At 46.1% G+C, this 26,023-nt stretch overlaps 1 protein-coding gene across 5 annotated transcripts in view; it reads right to left on the bottom strand.

Annotated features, from left to right (window-relative positions):
* Nucleotides 1-1,889: 1,889 nt before the first annotated feature.
* The window catches only part of ITSN2 (intersectin 2), a 126,374-nt gene continuing 102,240 nt past the window's right edge, over nt 1,890-26,023 (bottom strand). For 4 of the 5 annotated variants that reach the window (XM_010840557.1, XM_010840561.1, XM_010840559.1 and 1 more), the window contains 11 exons: nt 15,151-15,272; nt 13,387-13,493; nt 12,322-12,505; nt 9,683-9,781; nt 7,867-8,034; nt 7,255-7,470; nt 6,550-6,671; nt 5,824-5,906; nt 3,275-3,358; nt 2,701-2,874; nt 1,890-2,236 (listed from right to left, as the gene is read on the bottom strand). In XM_010840557.1, the coding sequence (XP_010838859.1) occupies nt 2,079-2,236; nt 2,701-2,874; nt 3,275-3,358; nt 5,824-5,906; nt 6,550-6,671; nt 7,255-7,470; nt 7,867-8,034; nt 9,683-9,781; nt 12,322-12,505; nt 13,387-13,493; nt 15,151-15,272 (1,517 nt within the window). In that variant the 3' untranslated portion in view covers nt 1,890-2,078. Of the gene's footprint in view, nt 2,237-2,700; nt 2,875-3,274; nt 3,359-4,613; nt 4,646-5,823; nt 5,907-6,549; nt 6,672-7,254; nt 7,471-7,866; nt 8,035-9,682; nt 9,782-12,321; nt 12,506-13,386; nt 13,494-15,150; nt 15,273-26,023 lie in introns of those variants that run through there. The other variant, XM_010840560.1, reaches the window with a different exon arrangement.

Genomic DNA, 26,023 nt, shown 5'->3' on the forward strand with positions numbered 1-26,023 from the left:
GCCCAGTCCTCCCCCAGAAGTGTAGGTAATCTCAGGGTGCACCCTCCCTTCCTCGCCTTTCAGAAAATCAGGCTCCTTTTTATCAGGTGAGAATGTGATTTCTTAAGGAGCAGAGCTGTGTTTCTTGGTCAACAGGGGCGAATGGAGTTGCTGGAAGTACTGACATTAACTGCTCTTCTGTAATGTCATAGATGTCTGACTCACCTCCTGCAGGCTCCTGTGTCCTAAATCTGACAAGAACATGGCACCAGCTGCAGTTCATCACAGTGGTAAAGTCCCATAGTCCCAGCTATAGAATTATCCTGTAGCTGTGGTCACAGCTTTTACACCTGCCTGACCCATCAGTGGCAGCCTTAAGATTTGAAAGTCGGCTGGATATCAACCCACACCTGCCTTCTGATCCAACACGGCTCGACTCCCAGAACCCTGTAAAGATCAGCAGTTTGCTCTGCTGTGTGGCTGAGCCTGGCCAGCCCAGCTTTCCCTGCAGTAAGCAACATACTCAGTTGTCTGGGTTCAGGTACTGAGTGTCTCTTCCTTTGACACTGGGGCGTATTTCTTTTAGCCAGTCAGTGCCCAGGGTCAATACTGGAATGATGGGTTTTCTTTCAGTTGAATATTCTGAATTATGTTGTCCAGTTTTTCTTTGTCCGTGATCATGTTTAGGCAGAAAACAGAGGGTGTGATGGACGCATATCTGAATCCTTTCTTTCTTCCAGCTTCCAGAGAAGACCTGCTCCTTGAGAAATCAGGCAGGGCTCCTGCAGCCCCGCATGACTCCTTCCAAAAGGCAGCTCTTTTCCCGGCTGTAGTCAGTAACCCAGGGATTTAATGTATAAGGCCTTCTTTGTTATCAATGTTCAGGACAGATTTTATGCTTCAGAATCCAGAAGCCAAGTAAATGGCTGTGGATGTGGCTCCAACAGGACGGGGAGCAGGGGGAGAGAATGGTGCTTTGGAGCTGGACAGGCCGAGGGGCCTGCTGATGATCCTTAATACTTGTGCGTTCCCTTCACGGCTGAGTTCCCCCTGAGGTTTCTACTCAGCAAGGCAAGCAGAGGAGATTAAAAGGGGACCATGTAGCTCCCAGAGACTCAGCCGTCAAAGAAACCAAACCCTAGAAACAGTAGGTATGTTGACCAGAGTCACATAGCAAGTCAGTGGCACTCAAGATGAGGCTCTGGGGCTCCTGCCCGCTCCCTCTGCACATTCTGTCCTGGGTGTGTCTCACTGTTGCAGAAAGGAAATTTGGTTTCGTTACAAGCAGTCCCTGAAATCACCTTTTAAAAAGGCCTTTCACATAGACAGTAAATCAGTCAGGCTTTGAAGCTACATTCATAAACTTATATTTTTATTCTCTTTCTGTACATATTGGCAATGATAAAGCTTAAAGATGCATGTCCTATGACAACGCAAAACAAGGGATTTACATAAATAATTTATACTTCAGAAAGTTAAAGTTGAAAAATATTTTCCGCGTCATTAAGAGTTCACAGTATTTAAAGTAGATCAAGCTTTCTCCCTTAGATTTCAAACTATATTGTCTCAGCAGAGAATGATAACGTCTAGTCAGGAATAAAATGCTCAAGTTTCTGTTCCAGTCAGTGCACGAGTGGACACTGTTTACACAGCAGGCTGTTCCCAAGCTGAGGCTGCAGCGCTTCTTTCCAGTCCTTCTCCTCCTGAGTGGCTGTGACCCAGCAGGGGTCACACGGTGTGGAATGGTTACAGCGTCACCCAAACCACCCACAGTGGACACATTCAACCAAGTGATAACGTCTGGTGGTCTGATGCCTCATTTCCACATAATACTTTGTATCGCCCTGAAAATGGAAACCCTGGCATCCAAACACAGCCGAACATGTTAACACTAATACAAGGCACTGTGCTATGGGGTTTGGTTTATTTCTAGGAAAGATCGTGTTTGCATAGATTGCGAGCGATTTAGTGTGCAATAAAACAGAGGCCCCAGCGCGCATGGCCTTGTGATGGATGAAGCCGCGTGACGCTCCTCCCGCTCAGGGGCAGCACCGGTTGTCTTCTCCGGCCCCAGCCCAGTGGGCAGATCCCTGAGGCCCCTATAGGAGAGTTTTCTGCTCAAAAAGCTGCAGGTCAAAGCGGACCCAGACCTCCCCGGTGGGGACCTCGTGCAACAGGAGTCGGCGGGTTGTAGGGCCTTTGCTTTCCTGTTCTGTTTGAATTTTTGCCACTGGAACTTCAGTGCGACCCAGGAAATCTGGTGAACAGACATGAGTGTCAAAAGTCTTCTTTAAAAAACTGTTAAAAAAACTATCCTGGAGGGAGTGTCTGAAGCAGGATTTATAAAATGTTCGCATCCAAAACAAGTAACTCCTTTTGGTTAATGGCTGTTGGAGACTGAGTGGATGGATACGTGCAGAACAAGGGGTCTGTGTGAAGGAAGCTGCCTGTGGTGACCCCAAGCCTCGCTGGTCAGGGAGTGTCTCACCCGTTCAGCAGGTGCTACGAGCACAGCGTTTCCATCAGGTAAGCAGGGGTGACGGGGTGGGAGACTTGACACATACCTGAGGCCGCCCACCCCTTGCCCCCGAGAAGGGGCCCCACCTGTGGCCACTGAGAGCTCTTGAGGGCCATGGGCTGTATCACTGCCCTTAGGCATTCCAGACCCCGGATCCTAGTGTGTGGGGGGACCTTCATACCCCTTCCTGAGTTATACTTTACCGTCTGGTGAAAACTGATCTCTGTCGAACATGGTAAGACACAGCACGTCCTGATAGAGGTCCTTAATGAAGAACTGGCAGTTAAAATTCCATTTGGGATTTAGTGTGTCCTGGAGGGTTCTGGTGGTGTAGCTCTGGGAGCCCATGCTGATTTCACAGTACGGATTGCTCTTTCCTGAATGAAAAAAAACAAAACGTGGCATGTGATGGAGGGGCCTTCCTGGAGCAGAGCGGATATGGTGTTTCTCTATAGACCATGGCCTGTGGGCTCCGTTCCCAATGCTGAGAGCATCCTAAACCTGGGGAGGAACCAACTGTGAGGGCTTGAGCAGGGCCACTCCCCAAGAGCAGGTGTCATTGCAGCCTGCTTCCTGCTTTCTCCACTCAGAAGCACCGAGGAAGGAGGCATCAGTACCCTCTGGGAAAATAGAGGAAGAATAATTTTGGCCCAATAACCATTTTAGTGGCACTGGAAATACCGACTTTTAAAAAGTGTCCCATTATTCAGTGTACAGAAGAGTCATAAGCAAAGAGCAGGGTTGTTACCACGTCTGTTGAATGAAAGAAGCATTTACCATTTGGTTTACAGGCTTTCAGTTCTGTAGCTTCAATGACATGCACCATCAGACGCCCGATGCCTGAAGACTTCTGAGAGCGAGCTACAAAAGAGGAAGACGAGTGACGTTAATTTCTTCTCTGAGAACACAGACAGTGTAGCTATGGCGCTAAGCTGTAAATACAGTCTATCTTTCTAACCAGCCCCAGCAGTCCCCAGCCATGCCTGCCACCTAAGCAGCAACGGGCAGACCAGCATGGGGCTGCTCTGTGCCTCCGCCCAGGCTGGGTCATCTGCTGGGGCACCCGGCAGCCATCTCTGCCTGTGGGCAGCCTGTGCACTCTTAAACACACAGGTCCAGTCTCACCGTGTATCATAGGCTGCCCGATTTGCAATTCTGGGTCAGTCCATCCCCTCTTCCAGGGGCAATGGTGGAGTGCAGGTTTTTAAAATTCATCCTTGTGTAAACCCCTCAACTGCCTGGCAAGTAGTGATATTCATAACATCATATTATATTCATTCAGCACTCAGAAGCAGCTACCATTTATTGGATACTTACTTTGTGTTGGGCATTTAAATAAGTTATATTATTTAAACTGCAATGTTTACTCTACAGGATAGCTCTTTATAACTGCCATTGTCATATATGAGCAAATGGCGTCTTAGAAATGACTATAACATGTTTATGTCACAGAGTCTCTAAATGGCAAGGTCAAAACTTAAAATGTCAGGCACCAAAGTCTACTTTCTTAGCCATTCCCCATAATTCCAATTACATATAAACACTTTAACTTATAACTTTTACTTAAGACCTTATTCTATTTAAGGAGGTACTCAAAAACGCTTTTAATATGGGGAGAAATGAGTTAGTGAACTCAGATCTTCTTGGTAAATGTAAAGATAGTTAAGCTGGGTTTGCTTGTAGGGGTTTAAAAACTAACAAGAAAGCTGCTTGGTGAGCTCCTGACTTTTCAAAACTCAGGGCAAGTAGAACTTTCTCTGTGAGAAGCAGCTCATCCCCCATGTGTGCCCTCAGCTCAGGAGGCCCTTGCATTCAGTCTCCTTGAAGGCAGGGCTGGGCTGTATTCATTTGTAGGCCTGGTTAAGCCTAGCACAGGGCCTGGCACAGAGTAAGTAATCAATAAATGTCTAAGAATTGAACACATGGAGAGTGCATAAATGTACATACAGATATTGCTGTGAAGCAAAACTAATAAAGAAAAACTTTGATTTATCTTTGACCAATTAAGAGATCATTATATGCTTTCTGAAAAGCTTCAATCATTGATTTTTCAATAGCAAGACTTTAAAGTACCATTAAAATAGGATTCAGTTAGCAAAAGCCAATTTACACATACCTTTCAGGAGTATGTAACAAAATAAGGGAAACCTGAATGAAAAAACATAAAGAGCTGCAACTCCAGCAGCCAGGAACACAAGTGGGAGGACTGGTCAGGGAAGGGCCTCATGCCACAGCCTGGTGGGAGACTGGGGGTCTTACCAGGGCTCTGCCACCATGAAAGGGCAGGATCAGACAGAGAACCATAGACAGGACCACAGAGAGAACATGTGGGACTTGGCAGCTGACTAGAGAGGCCTGGGGAAAGGGGGTGTCAGGGGGCACATTTCCAGCACATGGCCGAGGACAAGAGCTGTGCCCTGAGAGTCTCTGGAGGAGCTACTTCCGGCGGCGGGCGGTGGGGGGGTGGGGAGGGGAGTGGGGGGTGGGTGGGGGTGAATTCATCCCATGGGAGGGGTGCAGCAGGCGTGTCCGGAGAGCATGGGCTGGAGAGACAGCAGGCCAGCTGCAACCGCTGAAAGCACCACAGAGACATGGTGACATGAGCTGGGGAGGCCCAGAGCCAGGGCAGACTCACGGGGCGCAGTGGGAGGAAGCAGGGCTAGGAGGGAGAGCAGGAAAGAAGACTGGGTGCTGGGAGAGCCTCAGGGGTGTCATGGGGGCCTGGGGAGGGAGGGTCCTCAATTTCCTGCTGTTGGGGGGTGGTCACTGGTGTCACATGAGCAAGTTTTCTGCACAGGGTGAGGGGACAGCAAGTGAGGGAGAGGGGGAGACTCAAGGTCCACGACCGGGTGTTGGGACAGGGAGGATGGGTGGGTCCCCAGGGGGGGCCGGGGTACAGGCTGGGCCAGGGAGGAGGAGCAGGGTGCAGAGGAGCTGATGGGAATCTTCACAGAGGTGAAGTCTGATGGAGTAAAAGGGACCAACAGGAGGTGGGGCCGGTTATGTGAAGGTCAGACCCTTCTGCCTGCAAACAGAAGTGAAGAGTAAATATGCAGGCAGGAGGGGCAGAGACTCTGTATGCCACAGGGGCATCCCGGGGCTTGTGCTGGACGACCCCCATCTGTGCAGTAGGCAGTGGAGGGGCTCAGGAGGCCCCCTGGAGTTTTGAAATGGCTGTGGAGGACGTAGTGGGCAGCAAGTCTGGTCTTTCAGGCTGTCCCTGTTTAGCCCCTCTCTGCAGCCTGGACTCTGAAGTTGGGACCCCACCCAGTCCCCAGGGCACCCTGGTGTGGCGAACTACAGCCCTCCAGGGCACCACCGACTACCTTGATAGGCCTTCTCCCGCTTCTTCTTTTCAGTGTCGATGTACTGCTCAGACGCGGCCTTGATCTTCTGGACCCAGGCCGTCCTGGAGGAGAAGCAGAGTGCAGCCATCACACACCTCCTTTAGGGTCACTCACCCAGAGCTCCTCACTCGGCTTTGAGAGTTTCCTAATCCTAGACCTAGCGTGAATGCAACTGAAGGGCTCGTTTGCTTATTGAGGATCAAGCTGAGAATTTCTAGACAGTTCTTGGTGGCACCAGGCACTTGTCAGGTGCTGGGCGCACAGAGATGGAAGATGCAGTGACAGCTGAGCACAGTAAATGACGGGCTCTGGTCACGCAGAGGGGGACCTGCACCAGAGGACAGCGGGCATGGCTGGCCGGGCAGGGAGGGAGGAGGCTCCCAGCAGAGGGCAGCGGGCGAGGGCAGGCGTCCCGGCCAGTGCAGGGATGGGACAGGGGGCCTCAGCAGGCGAGGGAGCACAGGCTGCCCCTGAGGGGTCGCAGCAGGAAGTGAGGTGTTGGTCTCCCCCTTCAGAAGACCCAGGACAGACCAGAAGCAGGGTGTTCGCGGTCACCGGGCCGTCTAAAGCCAGGCCTGCCAGTGCGATTGGCAGAGGCGGGGATGAATAGGGTGAGAGCACAGACTGGAGGTGGGTTATGGTGGAGGGAGAGGTCAGGCTTTCTCCTGGGCCTCAAGGCAGGTCACACATGTAGTCGAGACTGACCTCTCGTTAATATTGTCTGTTCGGAGGGTGTAGACCCGGTCAATGTGAGAGATGTGGAAGACAGGCTCGTCGCTGGAAGGGTCTGTGGGCAGTTTTACCAAGGCTTCATTCAGGAAAATGGGCTGAAAGAATAAGGGCCAAAACACAGGCTGTGAAATGGGTCGGAACCCTCCACCCACCTATGTCCAGAGCCTTGTCTGTCCCGAAGAGTCTTGCTGAGCAGTGGAGAGGGCTCTAGCTGCCAGAGTCTTTTACTCAGGAGAAAAGAAACTGCTTCCTCTTTCACAAAAGTAAATATCTGGGGTATATCAGCTGTTACTGAAGTGGGGACAGGAGCACCAAGTGTCCGTGACTGCTCACGTGACAGGGTCTCTCCACAGGCCCTGACATTCAGCCCTTTGCGTCAGCCTTGGTTTCACAGAGAGACCTGATGCTGAATGCGGACGGAGGCGGGACTGCCCGTTGTGTTTGCCGGGGAAGGAGCTGGAATCCACAGCTGGGATCTACGGAGGCTGTCAGAGGGCAGTGAAGGCCCAGCCACTCGGCTTCCTCCCTGGTAAGTGACTGACAATGGAGGTGTGAGCCATCTGGAGGCAGGTGAAGAGTTCCCTGACGATGGCAAGGGCCCAGGCCAGGAAAGAAGTAGGCCCTGAAGAGAGAGGAAGCACCTCATTATGTGCCTGATGCTACTGCCAGGACACTTACCGTCTTATACATCTTGAACTGAGCATTGGACTTTGAGCTGAAAAGCTTCTCGGAGGCCGAGGAGACTGCGAACTGCTTGACCATGTAGGTGAGAAGCAGGAAGTCGTTGAAGAGGAACCCGTGTAGCTCCTTGTTGCTCTTGGTCTTGTACAGCTTTCCACTGTGCAGGAGCTTCCGGGGCCCCAGGCAGTTGGTGAGGGAGTTGAAAACAAGTTGCTTAAAGAGAGAAGAAGGTGTCACTTTGCAAGTCCCAGCACCCCTGGCAAGGTCTTGGCCTGAGGGAGGGGTGGCAGACCTCTCCAGTGGGAATGTAGCTGTAATCTTTTACTTTCACACAGAAGCTCCTTACGTTTATTTCTCTTCAGAGTTCAGACCGGCACAGTGAAAAAGATTACTTAGAAACCCACAGAACACTGACCCAGCTGAATTCAAAGAACACAAAACATAAATCTCTCTATGAGAAAGGACAATGACAACCCAAGAAGGGGGCAGGATGCTGAGTCTGTATGGGCTGAGCTGAGGCGTAGACTGTCTACACTAGGAGAAGGCATGAACCTGGATCCCCACCCACAGCTTGCCGGGCGGCACCCAGCTCAGGCCTGCAGCCCTCACCTCCGCAAGCCCATCGCACTGCACATGCGTCTGGATCCACTCTAGTCGGTCTGAATTTTCCTTCTCTCGAACTCCTTCATTCACTTGAGAGCAGAGCTCCTCTGCCCGCTCAAGGGCCAGCTTCAGAGAGGAGTGGTCTACATGATTCTCTGGGGTGTTCTCCAGAATCTGGAAGAGAGGGGCTGTTTCATGTGGGATGTCTTATGGCTTCCACCTGCCCCACCAGCCCAGGTGCTGGGTGCTGGGAATACAACAGTGAGCAAGACAGTCGTTCACCCTTGAGAGGCTCAGGGGCCCATGATGGGGAGATAGATGACTCAGGGACAAGAGGGTGGGCCAAGTGCTATATGGACCAAGCGCCCTGCACTGTGGGTCTCTGTTGGCTCTCTGGCTGAGTCTGGGGGTGGGGGGTGGCGGTGTAAGGGTGCCTCCCAGTAATCCAGGTGAACCCTCCAGTATAAACTGGCTGCACCTTTGATAAGTGTGTTAATTTGCTGCAACCATTCATTATATTTCTGGGGTCACTGATCTTTCTGAAAAATCTGCTGAAAGCAGTGAATCCCCTGTCACAGAATAAAACAATAAAACCATGATGTCAGCATGTAGGAAAATGCACTCATCTCATTCTGAAGTGACTGTACACTCCTGAAGGTAAAAGGATAGAGAATGCATCTTTGTGTGGTTGCTTGGAAATGGGTGGGCCTACCAGTAGACCACTGTTGTCTGGTTTTCTGGGTTCACGGTCCCTCATTCACAGTCCCAAAATGTGAAAAACTCTGAAAGCCGAATGCTTTTTTCATTACTCATTTGGTGGCAAAACCTGACTTAAACTGAAGAGATGTACTAATTAAGTCTATGCCTAGTGATTATTCATTAACTTCACTTCAGACTCTTAACATGTTAGTTATCAGTGCTGCCCAGGCTTTGCTGGGGTATTATGTAATGCACAGCGTTTGAATTATATTCTGTATTCTGAAAAACATCTGGCCCCAAATATTTCAGGTAAGGGATTAACTGTGGATTACTGTGTATTAATGGGTCCGTCTGGTATCAGAACTGTGACATTAGTTCTGTATTAGTTTTGATGTGGCTAATTAGTTCTGATAGGGTCTAACATGGCTTATAGATTGGTGGTCAAGACATAATCAATAAAAGCAACAGTCTTATGGTATTTCTACTGTGTTTCTTTGTAAGATGACTGAAATTACCTCAACGATTACTTGTGGAATAATCCTTTGAAGGTCTGCCTTCTCCTTAGATGGTTTATTGGCTCAAGGGGCTCACATGGTGTCAAAAAGGTGAATGGAATTTTAGTGGGACTGTGTGATCAGCAAGCTGAGGTAGGGACCTCAGCGAGGGGATGTATCTAGGACACTGAGCTGGAGACTCCTGGGATGTCCAGGTTAGGCATTTAGTTGGTAGATGACTGCAGATCTCAGGGGGAAGACTGGACCCCAAGGTTGTGGGACTAACAGGGGACTCTGTCTGGGCTCAAGATGGGCTCCACAGCTGGGGACCTAGAGGGTGTTGTTCTGTCTAGACAACATACATGCATAACCTTGAAAGGCCAGAGGCTTCCTGGCAAGGGGGAGGACAGGCAGCCCAAATGACCCTGGATATGTCTTTTATTTGCCCACGTCCAGGATTTATCCCTGCAGACAACACGTGTGTGTGTCTGTGGGCACACACACACACACACACTTGGTGCCTGGTGCATCAGACATGGAGTCAGACCATGTGGCAGGTGGCTGGCATGCTTGGAGGCTCCCTGACCATCAGCCTTGAAGGACCCTGCTTCTCCCCACTGGACACTCACGCTTCTGATGAGGAGTGGGTAGCGGGTGATCCTCTGCATGGGCTTCAGCAGGAAGCTGGAAAGGGGCATCCCTTTACACCGAGGGTCAGATGCCAACTTCTGCAAAATAATTGAGAGGCTCGTGAGGAAATCAGAGCCTAAGAAAAACGAGGGAACACTGGAACTACTCCTCACTTTGACATCTTTCAGATTTTGAATTTCTTTTAAAAACTCAGGATCCAAAATGATACCCATCAATTTAACAGTAGGAATATCCCACCTTGTGAGCCAGACCCCATGAATACTTTCAGTTCTTTCTTAAGGTGGTTTTGACAGGCTGTGCGAGCCTTCCCTCCATTACTGAGAGAGACCATGCTCTCTCAGCTGTCTTCCAAGTCCACTGACCTTCTCAGTCTTCCTCACTCCTTTTTTCTTTCCCCCCAGTGTCCCACTGAGTCCCACAGTGTAACCCAGACCATCAATGGAGCCGAATTATTCTCCTTTTCATCTGATGTTCCAAAGGCACCTCAATACCTCAGCATACCTCAAAATGAAGTCCTCGTCTTCTGTCATAAAAGCATCGTCTTCTACCTCTATTCCTATCGGAGTTGGTAGCATCATTCTGCACCCACCCGCCTCCTTCCCACACACCTAGGAGTCACCACTGATGCCAATCTGTCTTCTAAGCAGCTCTTGGTCTCCCCCACCTCTCGCTGTGCATCACTGGGCTTCATCAATGACAATGCCATTTACTGAGCACCTGGCTGAGTCAGGCTGACACTGTCCTGCTGCTTTTTCTTCACTTGGCTAATTCACACTCATCTCTGAAGACTCAGATTAGCCTCCTCCACTCCAGGGTCTCCCCTCCCTTCCCGTGACCCTTTTCAAGCCCCTATGGCTTTCTTTATCATCACGCCATATCTGGACTGAGTAACACAGGTAGAGGTACCATGTTTGAGTGTCTCTATGACCTCCCATTCAGACTGTAAACTTCAGGAGGCCAAGGACCATATTTATTTGATTCTACACCTTGGAGTAGTACAGGACCTAACAGAGTAGCTAGTACTCTAGGACGATCACTTTTAACAACTGAAAAGTAACACATTTACTATAATTTACCTAATTATTCCCCACTTTAAAAATTGCCCCCTCCTTCTGTTTTTGGATATTCTATGTTTCTAAGATAAACATCTTCAAGCTACATATTTCGATATCTTCTGAGTGTTTTTAAAAACCAGCATTTTAGAATGCAGCTTGTTAGATCTACTTTTAATGTAATCAACACCATGCCTTTTATTTAAAGACTAAACACTTTTTATTTTTGCTATTGTTACAATCGTGGTGATACTGATGTCCTATTTATACTGCTACTTTTATAACTATTTGAAAAAAAAATTAAATCTTTTACTATGATTTGGACAGCAAAGAGATCCAACCAGTCCATCCTAAAGGAAATCAGTCCTGAATATTCATTGGAAGGACTGATGCTGAAGCTGAAACTCCAATACTCTGGCTACCTGATTTGAAGAAATGACTCATTTGAAAAGACCCTGATGCTAGGAAAGACTGAAGGCAGGAGGAGAAGGGGATGATGAGAATGAGATGGTTGGATGGCATCACCAACTCAATGGACATAAGTTTGAGTAAACTCTGGGAGTTGGTGATGAACAGGGAGGCCTGGTGTGCTGCAGTCCATGGGTTCACAAAGAGCAGGATATGACTGAGCAACTGAACTGAACTGAGAAGGTAAATGTCCTATATTTAATACTACAATTGATAATTAAAACATTCACATATACTCATAATTCTACATTTATCTAATTATTCTGGTGAATGTTTGTTTCTGTGATCTTGGGTTTCTTTCTATGCTTTTCTTCTAGTTCATTTCCAGGCAACCCCTTGCCTCCCACCGATTGAAGGGTTCTGTCCTCAGTGCTTTATATTGAACCATTTTTGCATTCCTGAGATCATAGTAAGATAAATAAATAAAATTAGCATTACTATGTGCTGGTCTCTGTGCTAAAGTACTTTAAAAGTAATATCTGATTATCTCCAGGTTACAGATGAAGGGACTGAAGGCACCAAGTGTTAGGAAAGTCGCCCCAGTTCCACAGTGGACTACAGTGTTGGGGCTGGGATTTCAGCCCACACAGTTGGAAGTCTGTTTCGTTACAAGCATGATATTGTGTTGCCTCCTGGAATGATCTGATTTGGTTACGTAAGCTATTTTATATTCTTCCTTTGAATAAGACGGGTATAAAATTAAAACAATTTACAAAATTAAGAAAGTAACATTCTGGATGCTTTTTGGAGTAGAAAATAGCTGGTTTACATTAAGTAGGCTTAAAAAAAAATGCTATTTAAGATGGGCAAAATAATGGTCCCAGAGCCAAGAAAAAATTCAATTCAACAGGAAAGGCAACTCAAAGCAGTCAGAAAATTCTCTGCCATATTTGTGTTTCCCCCCGTGGACAGAGGAGCCTGGTGGGCTACAATCCATGGGGCTGCAAAGAGGCAGACATGACTGAAGCAACTGGGCACACACAGAAAGTGACGATCATACCCGTCTCTACTCCTGAGGCCTCCCAGAGGCCTCCACACGCCTCTGCCTCTTGGTTCAGAATAGGGCTGGCCTGCCTGCGTTCCCGGGATGGAGTTACCTTTAAAAATTCTTTGAAGTCTGCGTGTTCGTCTGTCTTCTGCTGTAACAGGGCTGCTCCATTAAGCTGACAGCTGCAGAAGCGGATGTAGGCCTGCATGTGGGACAGCTCAGCGGCCAGGATGTCCCCGATCATGTGCACGGGCATCTTCTCACCCCCGGTCTTCTTCCGCACCCGCAGCGCCCTGCAACCAACACACTCTCTCTCATTTCTTGTTTAACTGAGTGTCCGTCGCCAATGAACAGTGAATATCTTGGGAGACTAACAGTAATAACGACCAGCGAGTTACCTAAAGATCTCTAGCACTATGGGGGAAAAGTCAGGAGGAGGAGGCAGTTAGGACCTAAAGCTCCACCTGCCCAGCCAACCTGGGTGAACTGTGAGCAAAGAAGAAAAAATGAAGACTCTGCGCTTGGGTGTTCCTCGGTCTTTGGAACTCTTTTGGTTTCAGCTTAGTTTCTTAAAAAAGTTTCTTTTGAAAGTTTTCTAACTTGTTTTCAGCTGAACCAAGAAGAAAGAAATTTCTATTCTCCGCAGGAGAAGTAAGGGAGCAAGAGTCCGCAGAGGCCGGGTGTGGAGGTGAAGGTAGCGGTGGACACTGTGCCCAGAGAGCTGCTAAACCTCAAGAAGTGGGGAGAAGCAGCGAGTGTGGGGTGGCTCAGAGCTCCCCCAGGAGCCTGTCCTCGTGGGCGGAAGGGACGGAATTTCACACTGCGCTTAGAGGACTGCCAGTCCAGCTGCTTATGTCTGGGACATAAGCTGTGGCTTCTCTCCTGACTCTAGCTGATACAGAGTCAAGTATGGTTTGGAATCATATGTTAATGTATTGTTTAATGACTTCATTTTTTCTTTACTTAATCAAATATTTTGTTATATTTTGCTTCAATAATGATGTAGTTTACAGTACATTACAGTTAGCATTTCATAAAATAATAATAGAAAGCCTGAGGGAGAGGAAAGCAGTGGAAGTTCTCTGTTAAGCAGCTCAGTTGCAAGGAGTGAAGTGGAAGTCTTGGTCCCAGGGCTGGGTGGCCGCTGCCACCAAAAGTGGTGCTCACAACTCACTTCAGCAGCTTCGTGTTAGCCATGATGAGCTCCTTCCAGTTAACAAAGATCAGGGCCATCTCTCCTTCAGCGAGAAAACCTGGCTCTGTTATTCGTTTCTGAAAAACCTAGATTCAGAACAAGAAAAGGAAGTCAGCTCTAGGGCAGTACACAGCCTGTGTGGTCTAAAGGAAATGATATCTTCGTACTCAGAAACCAGGAAGAGCAAGGTACTTTTATATAAACATACACAGACTGTTGAATTTTAAACTGCAAAATTACTACGTTTTGCTATTTTGGCTCCTCTCAGGGCTGATTCTGAGGACTGAATCCAGCAGTCCCATCACGGAGAGTCTCATATCCACCTCCTAGGGGTCTTACACAGGTTAATTAAACTGTGGGCATAAAGCACCCCACACCAGGAGGGCCTGCAGAACTGAGGGAGCAGGACTGTTGTCAGATTGCACCACAGGAGTCTGGAAGCAGTTAGTGAAAAGTGCAGCAAAAGAAACACCGATGCCTCACCTCACCCCCAATGCTGACCACCAAGCACATGTGGATTTCAGAGGCTGGCTGACCGAAGGGGAAGTGATAACACTTTACACTGGTAGTCCATAGAACTTAAGGTTTCACAAAGTTCTGATATGCACACACATGCATGTGTGTGTGTGCATACATGCACATGTGTGTGTAAGTTTCTCAGTTAACTTCACAGATGATGATGTAGGTCATGCTGAGTCAGGTATTATTATTTCCAATGGACCCATGAAGAAATGAAGGCTGAGAGTGATGTCCTCAAGGTCACAAAGCTAGTTTCCACTAAACAACTAGGAAATGACTTTAAAAGCCTTAAGGAAATGGCGACATCATCTGAGACACCTCTCTTCATGTGTAATCTCTCCAAAATACATGTGACATTACTCTGTTGAAACTGTTCTAAACTGACATTTATAGCATCGAGCTGAACCTGGAGTCCAAGAACTCGGATAAGTCTATGGACTGACATTTCTAAACCTCTATGGTTTCAGAGTCAGATGGAAGATGCTTGGATGCTCCTATGGGAGAGAGAGACCTGGAAACAAGGTCACTCTGCTCTGAGGCGCTCTGGAAGGACAGGGAGAGCATCTGATTGTACTTTCATCCGCTGATTGACTTGTGTTACTGTTTATGCCTTCTGTTGACCGGCTTAGCGTCAGCCTCAGTGAGTAGAGCAGAGGAGGATGTGGTGGCCGGGTCCTTTCAGGGAGGGAATGCTGATGAGAATGCTGTCCACTCACCTGTGGACAGTGCTTTTCACCCTAAACCCCTGACCCTGACTTGACGCCTCACACCTGAGAGGGTCTTATGAGGTGGCAGAGTGGTTTTCCAAACTGATAAAAACATTAGAGGAACACTCCCACTGCCTCACAACTCCACTGGAAACAACTAAACTTTATGAAAATGTCAGAAATGTCAGGTGTCAGATTGGCAGTGCAGACATCGTGATAGCAAAGTCTGAGGCAGCACGTTTGCGTCAAGCCTTTCCACCCAGTCTGTACCTTTGTCCTTCCTGACGAGGCCACCTCACAGCCCACTGAGGCACCGAGCGCCCCTTCTCTCCTCATTCTGAATGACTTAATCTGACAGCAAGAGCTGACTTGAGACCGTCAAGGCCCCTCCAACAGGCAGAGAAAGCATTCGGAGGGTGTGAGAGCGCCTGTCGCTGCTGGTGACTCCACTGTCAAAGGCGACACTCTGCTACGAGCCCCCACACTGTAGGGAGCCCGCAGAGCCTGGCGCCCTTACCTCCACGACGAGCTGCAGGTCGTCCACGTAGCGCTCCTCCGTCTCAATCAGCTCGTGGATGTAGCCCTGCCTCTTCCTTTCCACCGGCTGCATGGTGTCCAGTGTTTGGAGATCAGCACACCCTGTGGAAAAGCAGGGTAGAGTTTCAAAATATTACTTTCTTCTCCTGGAAGGAAAGAGACATCTACTGGGAGGATGCACTGAGTTTACCAATATTGCCTCCAAAGAATCCCATGGCCAGCCAAAGGGCCCTGGGACCTGGGAAAGCAGAGCAGTGTACACTGCAGAAGCTGGATTCACCATCGGCCCCTCGGTGCTCCACTGCCGCTATTAGCAACGCCTGTAACGGCTCAATGTGGCCTGAATGTCTAAGGAAGTTATGACAGTGTGAAGGACTTTCAGAAACAGCCTCAAAGAGGCCTTAAACTGTGCTGAGCTTGTGAAGAACCTATGCTCTTCTAGCCATCTCAACACATTTTCAAACTATTGTAATAATTAAAGGAATCAAATGCTTGAGAACAGTGTTTTCCAAATTGCAGGTCATGAGCCATTTGTGAGTCATTCTATCAACAGATTTTTTAAACAGAAACAAAACAAAATTAACAAATGAATAGAAGCTACCATGTATACAAGGGGCTTCCCAGGTGGCGCCAGTGGTAGAGAACCCGCCTGCCAATACAGGAGACATAAGAGACACGGGTTTGATCCCTGGATCATGAAGATCCCCTGAAGGAGGGCATCGCAACCCACTCCAGTATTCCTGCCTGGAGAATCCCATGGACAGAGGAGCCTGGCGGGCTGCAGTTCACAGGGTCGCAAAATCGGACACGACTAAAGTGACTTAGCATACGCCACGTAAACAGGATCGGTAAGTACTGTCCTGAGAAAATTTTCAGTTAGGTATGTATTTGTGGATGTAAAATGTAGTTCTTACTGTGAGCTGCTGTTTAAAAAGTGTTTGAGAAACATTTCTCTAGATTTCCCAAAGTTAAGTGATCAATGAGGAAACCTAAAGTGCCCAGAACCCAGCAGTTCCCAGCAGGAACACTACCTCAAACCTAGGAAACAAAGAACTGGTGGTTCAGGCTACTCTGCAGCCACAGAGCCTGAGGGTGGCCCAGGGCAGTCTCGCATGGCATCAGGGTGAGAAATACCGCATTCACTTCAGATCAGTGCACAGGCAGAGCTCAGTGTCAAACTGAAGTGACGTTAATCTCAGAGTCGTTGGGTTAGAAACTGAAGGCTTGGCTTACGTACAAGAGGAGGGGAAAGGCCTCAGAAAGCCCTTATCAGACAAAAAGAAAAAGCAGGTAGGGGCCCCGCCAGTGACAGCAGTAGGCAGTCGCAGTGTGTGTCTGAGAGGCAGACAGGAGGGCAGCAGGAAGGTCTGGGGAGTGAGGCGCAGGAGCAGGGGCAGCCGTCAGCGGCCTCTGCAGACAGCGGAGTTTGGATCAAGGCAGATGTCCGCTCAGGGTCAACCGCACAAAGCCACAGGGGTGGAAAAGGCCAGGATCAGACCAGGCTTTTAAAGGAGGTTCTCTTTCTGACTGCTTCGGAATGTTTATGTGTTTTGTAGAGATTGGGCCTTACAGAGAGTTGTGAAGACAGCTGTTCTACTTTCTGCACATGCTGCCGACAACTTAAAAAAAATTACTCCCACGGTCAAACAAAAATTGAATTAAGGCGGGTTCCGTTTGGTGGTACCAAGAAGAGAGCACGGTGCCAACTGTCATGGTCAAACTTCTCAGGCTTTTCTGGGGACTGTGTTTCACCCTGTTCTGCAGGGAGAACTGTAGGAATGAGCAAGACCTGGGACAAGCAAGGCTGCCCCATGTCCCTGCCTGCCCCGGCTCTGCAGCCAGGAGGCCGGGGGAGGCTGGTGCTGGGGCCAGTGTTGCTGGTGGTGGTGCTGCTGATCACCCACCACCCAGCTGACTCTGGTAGAAGCAATGGCAACAGTTTCTAAGGCTGCTCCACCTCTTTGCTGGTGGTTTACAAATCTTGGTCCTTCATATTCTGCCACATTCACATTCTAGCTCTACTACTACTTAGATAACATTTTTGTCCATGTTTGAGCAAAATACCTAGGGAAATCATGGGTTCGATGTGCTGGTTACGTTTCTTCTAATAGTCACCACCATAAACATGTAACCATTAACATCAATTGAATTCTCCTGGGCCCTCTTTTTGCAGCCATTGTGTTGGGCACCAACAGGATATCACACTTTAGGAAAGAATGATGTATGTTAAAACCTGCAAGCATTGGCCTGTCTGTTCAGTGTCTGCGAATAATAGGAATAGTCTCAAGTAGTTTATTGTTTCTAAAGCTGGAACATACATGACGTTAGCTTCATCAGGATGAATGTGGGACAATCCTTGTACTAATACCCTGGCTGACATTTGTGCATTTCATTACTTATGGTTCTTAAATGTTTATCCTCAAAATTTCTAACCTGACCCCTACCATCACTTTCAGATGCTCTTATCTCTGATGTCAGGGAAAAAAAAATACAGGCATGATGCCCCTTTAACTTCCTGCCTGTCTCCCTGCTCACTTATCCCTGTACTTCCTGCCTGTGTCAGGGGCCAAGAGGATCCCACTTTTTCCAGAAGCCAGAATCCCTAATCCACCCTCTCTGGCAGGACCCTTCGCCGCCCTTCCACTTCCCCTTTCAGTCCTCAGTGGTCCCTCCAGGCTATGAACACAGTCACGTGTCCCTCCTACCACGATATTTACAACAAACACACTCATTCCTTCAACGCTGCTTCTTCCTCAGACACCCGTCTCTAGTCTTACTGCCAAATGGCTCTAGAGGGGTCTGTCATTCACTCCCCCCGACCCCAGCTCTCTCTGTCACCTCTCCAACTCAGAGTCACTGGTTTCTGTCCCACTGCTCCACTGACACTGCATTTTGCTTTTGTTTTTTAACTTTTAATTTTATACTGGAGAATAGCCAATGATGCTGTGATAGTTTCAGGTGAACAGCTAAGGGACTAAGTCATGCACAAACATTGTATCCATTCTCCTCCAAACTCCCCTCCCATCCAGGCTGCCAGGGAACACTGAGCAGAGTTACCTGTGCTATACAGTAGGTCCTTGTTGGTTATTAATAAATAGAGCAGCAAGACACTGCTTTTGTGAAGGTAATGACGACTCAGCATTGCCAGTCCAGAGACCCCTGGGAGCTCACATCCTCCTGTACCTGCGCACAGCCCTGACACCTCTGATGAGCTGCTGCTTCCAGCCCTCCGGTCTCTCCCTCAGCCCCTGTCACTCTCCTCTTCCTGGTGTGTCCTTCTGCATTTCTGCTTCTGCCTGCCTCCAGACTCTCTGCTTCCCCCAGTCCAGCAAACACTACAGTGTATTCCTGGCATTCCTGACCTGCAGGGTCAAATGAGTGTGGGCAAAGCTACAGATGTCCTTCTCTGCTGGGGTCACAAGGTGCATGGACATACCAAGGCTCTGAGAAATCCTGCTCTAAAGAAACATTCAGTTTGAGTGAACTCAAGAGCTGCCCACACTTACTTGACCCTCTGTTTTGAGGGGAGAGTGAATCTGTCGAGAACTGAGGAATTAGGGTTTATGGATAGAATACACCCCTCTGCCATCCTCTACACCTGCACTGTCCAATATGGGACCCATTAGCAACATGTGACTACTCAGCACTTGAACCTCGGCCAGTCCAAATAGAGCAGTGCCATAAATGTGAAACATACACCAGACTTTAAAGACCCAGTACAAACATCCCGGAATGTAAAACAATGCATCAGTACTGAAATTGTTACACCAATTAAATACTGAAATGATAGTATTTTGGATAATGCTGGGTTAAGTAAAAATAATTATTAAAATTAATTCCATCTGTTTCTTTTTTACTTTTTAAAAATGTAACTGCTAGAAACTTTTAAATTACATATGGGCTTATATTTGTGACTTACATTATATTTATATCGAACAGCTCAAGCCAGCCGCTACATTTTTTTATCAGGTTTCCTCCCTGATGGAAATGTTCAATGGCTGCTGTTTTTTTGCAGAATGAGGTCCTAACTCGGGGGGAGCACAAGGCTCTGGAGTCTCCTGAATCCAGCAGCGGCCTGCCTCTGAGCGTGCCGCCCACCTTCTGGCCACGCTGGCCTCATGATGTGCTGCATCAGTCCTCACGATGAGCTGTACACACTGGCCATGGCGTGGCTGTTTCCACTTCTGTCCTGGGCTCTGTCCATAGCCCTTCTCCACCCAGAAGCCATCTCATTACTCCTTCAGGGTGCAGCTCACATGATCCTTCTCTGGGGAAACCTCTCCCATCCCCTGTCCCACTTGCTCCCACACTGCATCTCCTTCATGTTTCCATGATACTGGTTTGCATCTATATTATAATACTTCACATAATGTGACTTGTAGTTCATCTGTATACAGTTAGTAGGGCCATCTCTCCTAATGGAGGTCAGGCACTGTGTCTGACAGTCTATAACATAACACTTAGCAGTGCTTTTGCCCATGGAGGTCAGGAAATACTTATTGAACGGAAGACTATTTTGTCATCTCCAGACCCAATTCTCATCCCCAATTCTCATCTTTCCCCTGCTCTGCTCTATACTTTTGTCTTACTGAAGCACATCTCTTAATGGTTCCTTTAGTCACATTCGTGGTATTAGTGGTAAATACTTTCAAATTTTGCCTGAAAATGGCTTTATGTCCCCCCCTTTCATGAATAGTATAATTAAAATTCTAGTTTGACAGTTATTTTTTCTTAACACTTCCTATTGTTGGGTTGAGTTGTGTGCAGTCAAGTCTGACTGCTGTTTCCATATAGTTATTCTGCTCTTTCTTGCTTACTATTTTCAACATTTTTTTTTCTCTTTGGTGTTTTGCAATCTAGGTATGTATGGGTTTATTTTTTTCCCCAGAAGTCACTGTTCTTCGGAATCTGTGGAGTCACATCTTTCATCAATTCTAGAAAATTCTCAACCTCTAACCAGGCCAAACTCTAAGGCTACTTTTGTAAGCTCCTTCCTTACTTGGCTTCTGCTTGGATTTGGTTAACGAGAGGAGGCTCCATCAGGATACTGAAGACTATTAGGACAGACTAGGAAAAGAATCCTCCTGCCACAACAGTGAGATGACAAGAAAGCATTTAGTCCCCGCTGGGTAAAGAACAGAAATGCCTGGGCTGCATCTCACATAAATTTGGAGTTCAAGAACTCCTGAACTGATGAATTAACACAAAAATTAATTTCTGGCTGGTGATACCTTCAGGGTGCTTGCCCAGAGAAAACGTACAACTGGTCTGGAGGGTCACTCTCACAACCTTGGTTCCACAGGGTTTACAAAGAAAAACCAAGTCTTGCTAAAGCTGAGTTCATAGTAAAAAATTACAAAAAACAAGGACAGACTCCCCATTCATTTTGAGGATTAGAGCTGCAAGAACGTTAGAACAAAAGGGGGTATAAAATATGTATGTTTAAAATAACTCAAGATATATATAATGTACTTGAAATCCTAAGTAGGGTCTAAAAAACCAATAGGCAGATTTGAAAAAGAAATGAACAGAAAGGTAAATATTATCATAATATTAATAGATGAGATAGCTGATCAAACACATCTGAGAAAACAATTAGTAAATCTGAAAAAGAGCTGAAGAAATTACTTAGAATAGAGCCCAGAAAGACAAAAAAATGGAAAACATAAAATTAAGGTTAAAAGATACGGAGGAGGAAATGACAAGGCCTTACATACATCTAACAGGAGTCAAGGAAGGGAGAATAAAAAGAATGGGAAGAGATAATATTGAGAGAATGGTTGATAATTTTCTAGAACTGATGGAAGTTATGATTATACAGATTCAGGAGCAACAATGACTCCTGGGAAAAAAATAAAATAAACCCATACCTAGACTGCAAAATGCCAAGAAGAAAAAATTGTTGAAACAGTAAGAGAGAAGGGGCAGAACAATTACACAGGAACAGCAATCAGACCTGGCTGTAGGCAATGCAACCCAAGAATAGGGAGTGTTGAGAAAAAGTAACCATCAAACTAGAATTCTAATTATACTATTTTTCATGGAAGAAAGAAAAGAAAGAAGCACTCAGTCATGTCTGACTCTTTGCAACCCCGTGGACTCCTCCGCCCATGGGATTCTCCGCCCATGGGATTCTCCAGGCAAGAATACTGGGGTGGGTTGTCATTTCCTTCTCCAGGGGATCTTCCCAACCCAGGGATCGAACCAGGGTCTCCCGCATTGCAGGCAGATGCTTTACCCTCTGAGCCACTACGGAAGCCCATTTTTCATGGAAGAGGGGGAAATAAAGGCATTTTCAGGCAAAGTTTGAGAGTATTTACAACTAATAGATGAGATTAAAGGAACTGTTAAGAGATGTACTTGGGTAAGAAAAAAATTGAAAAGAGAAATAAAGAGATGCAAAGGGTAGTAGAAAAAAGAGAATGGTGAGCACAAATATTAGTAATGATGTGAAAAAAGTTATTTATATTAGAAAATAATAATGACTAAGTGGGATAAATTCAGTATGAATTTTTTAAAAAGAAGCAAAGAAAATACACGGTAAATAAAACATATCTAAAAAGATAGATATAAATAAAAGTATCAAACAGTTCTAATAAATGTAAATAGCTTAAAACTATCAGTTAAAAGAGAGATTCCAGACTGGATAAAAAAAAAAATTCAGCTAGATGCTATTTACAAAGACACCTAATATGTAAAGTAACAGAAATATTAGAAGTAAAGGACTGGAAAAAAACTATCCAAATGCAAAATATAAAAGAGCAGTGTGTGGGGGGATTTATTAGCAACAGACAAAACAGGATTTCAAGGACTGTATAAGAAAATATCATAAACAACTCATGAAAATGTAATAATTCTTATTTGCAACAGGAGCACTTCAAAATCTAAAATAAAAAGCTGACAGAATTATGTCCCCCAAAAAATAGAGAAAAAAGAAAAACTAAAAAATCTATCATTGAAGTAGATTTTAATATATTTCTCTTAATGAAAATCAGTAAGAATATGAAAGATTTGAACACAATTAACAGGGCTCATATAATGAGAATATAAACAAGAGAATACACATTATTTTGCTCAGGCAACCAGAGACATCTTTGATACTTTTCTTCTTCTCACACCTCACATTCAATCCACCTATAGCTCCATCTTCAAAACAGATCAGAGTGGTCCATAATCTGACCACGTCCTACCTCATCCACCACCATCATTTTGATCCCCTCCAACCCCCAATGTAATCTAGCAAACCAGAGCTATTCTATTAAAACATAGCAGGTCATGTCACTCCTTGGATCAAAACCCTTCAATGGGGTGTTCTCACTCTGAGAAAAAGTCAAAGTTCTTAAAATCAGCCCACAAGAAACAATCTCCCCCATCTCCGTGGATACCTCTGTCCTCGCTGCCTCCTCCTCTTGCTCCTTTCTCATTCCGGCCACCCTGACCTCTGTGCTGCTCCTCAAGCATCACAGGCATGCTCCTTGCATGTAATGTTCCCTCTATCTAGTGACCTTCCACGTGTCCACAGTGCTTCCTTCCAGATACCCATCATATCTGTCTAGTCTTTGCTCACATCACCATGTCAGAGAAGCTCTGAGTAGTCAGTTTGAAACTGAAATCCCTCTGCATCCATCTCTCCCCACCCAGCACTTTCTTTCCCTAACTTGCTTCAATTTTCTAAGATTTCACATACTTACTCGTCTTGTTTTGTCTGCTGCTGCTGCTAAGTCGCTTCAGTCGTGTCCAACTCTGTGCGACCCCATAGACGGCAGCCCACCAGGCTCCCCCGTCCCTGGGATTCTCTAGGCAAGAACACTGGAGTGGGTTGCTATTTCCTTCTCCAATGCATGAAAGTGAAAAGTGAAAGTGAAGTCGCCCAGTTGTGTCCAACTCTTAGCGACCCCATGGACTACAGCCTACCAGGCTCATTCATCCATGGGATTTTCCAGGCAAGAGTACTGGAGTGGGGTGCCATCTCTTTCTCCCTGTTTTGTCTTACCCTACTCAAATATCAGCTTCAAGAGGACAGGACTTTTTATCTATTTTACAATCTTCTATGTCTCCAGTGGCTGACACATAGTAGTAGGTTTTATAAGTATTTAAAATCACAATGATATGAAGATAGACTCTGAGCTGCAGGAGATGGTGCATCGATATTAACTACAAGAAGTCAGAGAATGTTGAAAACATCCTGGGAAGTTCTTTCTGATAGACAATAAGAATGGGAAAGCAGGAGAAATGAGAGATCATGGCTACTATCAGGTCAAAGTTCCCAAAGAAATAATGAGTGGTAGGCTGGGCCACAAGACCCCTCCAACCACGTCCCCCCTCCCCACATACACTTGTTTTTTAGGATGTGGAGACTGAGAGACAAAATATGAAGAATGAATAATGGTTATGAAAACTCTGTGTCCCACTATAATTGGGAACCACTTTTCTAAATTACAGTGCAAGCAAGAAAATGAGGCATCTTCGCAGATAGCTGCGAAGATTCCAAAAAGTGAAGGACAAAAGGCAATCTGTGATGACTGACACAAAGAGGGCTTGTTCAGATGACATCACGAAGTCCCAGAAAGGTCCTTGCCCATTCTGAGGAGAGGAACGCCCCTGAACAATGCTGTTCTCTGTGTCCCCAAGTTCAGCTGCCAGGGTGTCACATAATGGTTTTCAGTCTCACTGTGTGGAAAATCAGTGAAAAGATGAGATTTTAACAGTAAATCCAGATGACTGAGCTGGGTGCATTTTCTGAAGGCTGCCTTTAATACTGAAGCTTTATCAGGGCAATAGGAAATTGCTGGACATCTTATTTTGTAAGAGAATAGCCTTTTATCTGCTTGGCAAATATTTACTGAGTGCAAACCATGTGCCGGGTAGCATGCTCCCACCATGAAGCCATATACACATTTGTGGTTTTGCTTTTGGAAATTTAAATAATCCGTGAACCATTTTTTAAGCTCTTGTGTCATTTTTCGATGCTTGTCAAGTTCCATGCCATCAGGTGTTACGTCGCTTAAGTACAAAAAGGTCTGTCGGTGTATAGTCTAACGCCGCAGACCATCAGAAAGCAATATATCTGACTATCAGAAAACAGACACATTCTAGAACTGCCAAAAGCAGCTCTAATGATAAACGCAACTGGATCTGCATTTACCCAAGTAAAATCAATTTGGTGTTATTTTTAAATTTACAGTAAAATATTATAAGCCTAAAAGACAGCAAAGACCTCCGCAAAGCAGACAGAAGTGCAGATTCTGGCCTCAAAAAGCAGTCAGTTGAAGCTGACTTTTTGCATTATCTTCTAGTCTCCCAGACTTGATCCTATATCACTGACTCAACTGAGGGAATTAATGTATTATTCAGAATACAGAATATTAAGAAAAGATGTCATGAAAGAGTTTCTTCATGTCCACCCAGCACAGAACTTCCAATTTTAACAGTACAAATAACCAACATGGGTATGACTGTTTACAAACCTCTGATCAATCCTCTGATTAACAAATACAAATTTGACCCCTGTGTATAAGCATATGGAAAATCTGAGGCTTAGTAGTTAAGGGACTTACTGTAGGATTTAGAACTACTAAATCCCTAAATCTAGGTACATTGATTCAAGTCTTACACTTTGAAATTCCAGGCCCTTTTAAATGGTGCTTACATGACAATCCTATTTGGGGTGAAACACTGGCAATTGTGTGTACGAACCTGACCTGGCCCCAGGCTTGCTGGATTCTTGAGGAAAAAAAGATTTCAGTAGAAATATTTGGAATGCAAAAAAACCCAAAGGCACTGAAGAAGCCAACCGGGTCCTTTAACTCACCTTTAACTCTTTTTTGTATCTCTGTGACATCATTGGTCCCTTTACTAAACTTCTAATCCGTTACACATGCATAATAACTTGTATCTAACAGCCAATTTCAAACAGACTGTGTACCCTTCACGCTCTGCATTAGTTTGCCCATTACTACAGTACTGACCTGGGGCAAAAGGAGTTTCATCTGCACATATAGTTTTTTCTTGTTATTACTAAGCAGACTGCTACACCTCTAACTTTACCCAATGGTATGGCTATACAGCCTGTGTTTTCCAGCTTGTTTATGACTATATAATACTATACCCCAAACTGCCGAGTTTAGAACACTAATTCTGTAGCACTGCCTGACTGACTTCATGGTGGTTAACAGATGACCACTGGTGACACAGGTTTCACAGCAGCAGGTCCTTCCAGTACCTTGAAATGCAACTTTACCAGTCTCAATTCATTTAAAGTTGTAGCCTTCTTCAGCGATTAATGCAAAGAAATAGAGGAAAACAACAGAATGGGAAAGACTAGGGATCTCTTCAAGAAAATCAGAGATACCAAAGGAACATTTCATGCAAAGATGGGCTCGATAAAGGACAGAAATGGTATGGACCTAACAGAAGCAGAAGATATTAAGAAGAGGTGGCAAGAATACACAGGAGAACTGTACAAAAAAGATCTTCACGGCCCAGATAATCATGATGGTGTGATCACTGACCTAGAGCCAGACATCATGGAATGTGAAGTCAAGTGGGCCTTAGAAAGCATCACTATGAACAAAGCTAGTGGAGGTGACGGAATTCCAATTGAGCTATTCCAAATCCTGAAAGATGATGCTGTGAAAGTGCTGCACTCAATATGCCAGCAAATTTGGAAAACTCAGCAGTGGCCACAGGACTGGAAAAGGTCAGTTTTCATTCCAATCCCAAAGAAAGGCAATGCCAAAGAATGCTCAAACTACCGCACAATTGCACTCATCTCACACGCTGGTAAAGTAATGCTCAAAATTCTCCAAGCCAGGCTTCAGCAATATGTGAACCGTGAACTTCCTGATGTTCAA

This window comes from Bison bison, unplaced genomic scaffold, assembly GCF_000754665.1.
Source record: "Bison bison bison isolate TAMUID 2011002044 unplaced genomic scaffold, Bison_UMD1.0 scf7180017864145, whole genome shotgun sequence".
Lineage (NCBI taxonomy): Eukaryota > Metazoa > Chordata > Mammalia > Artiodactyla > Bovidae > Bison > Bison bison.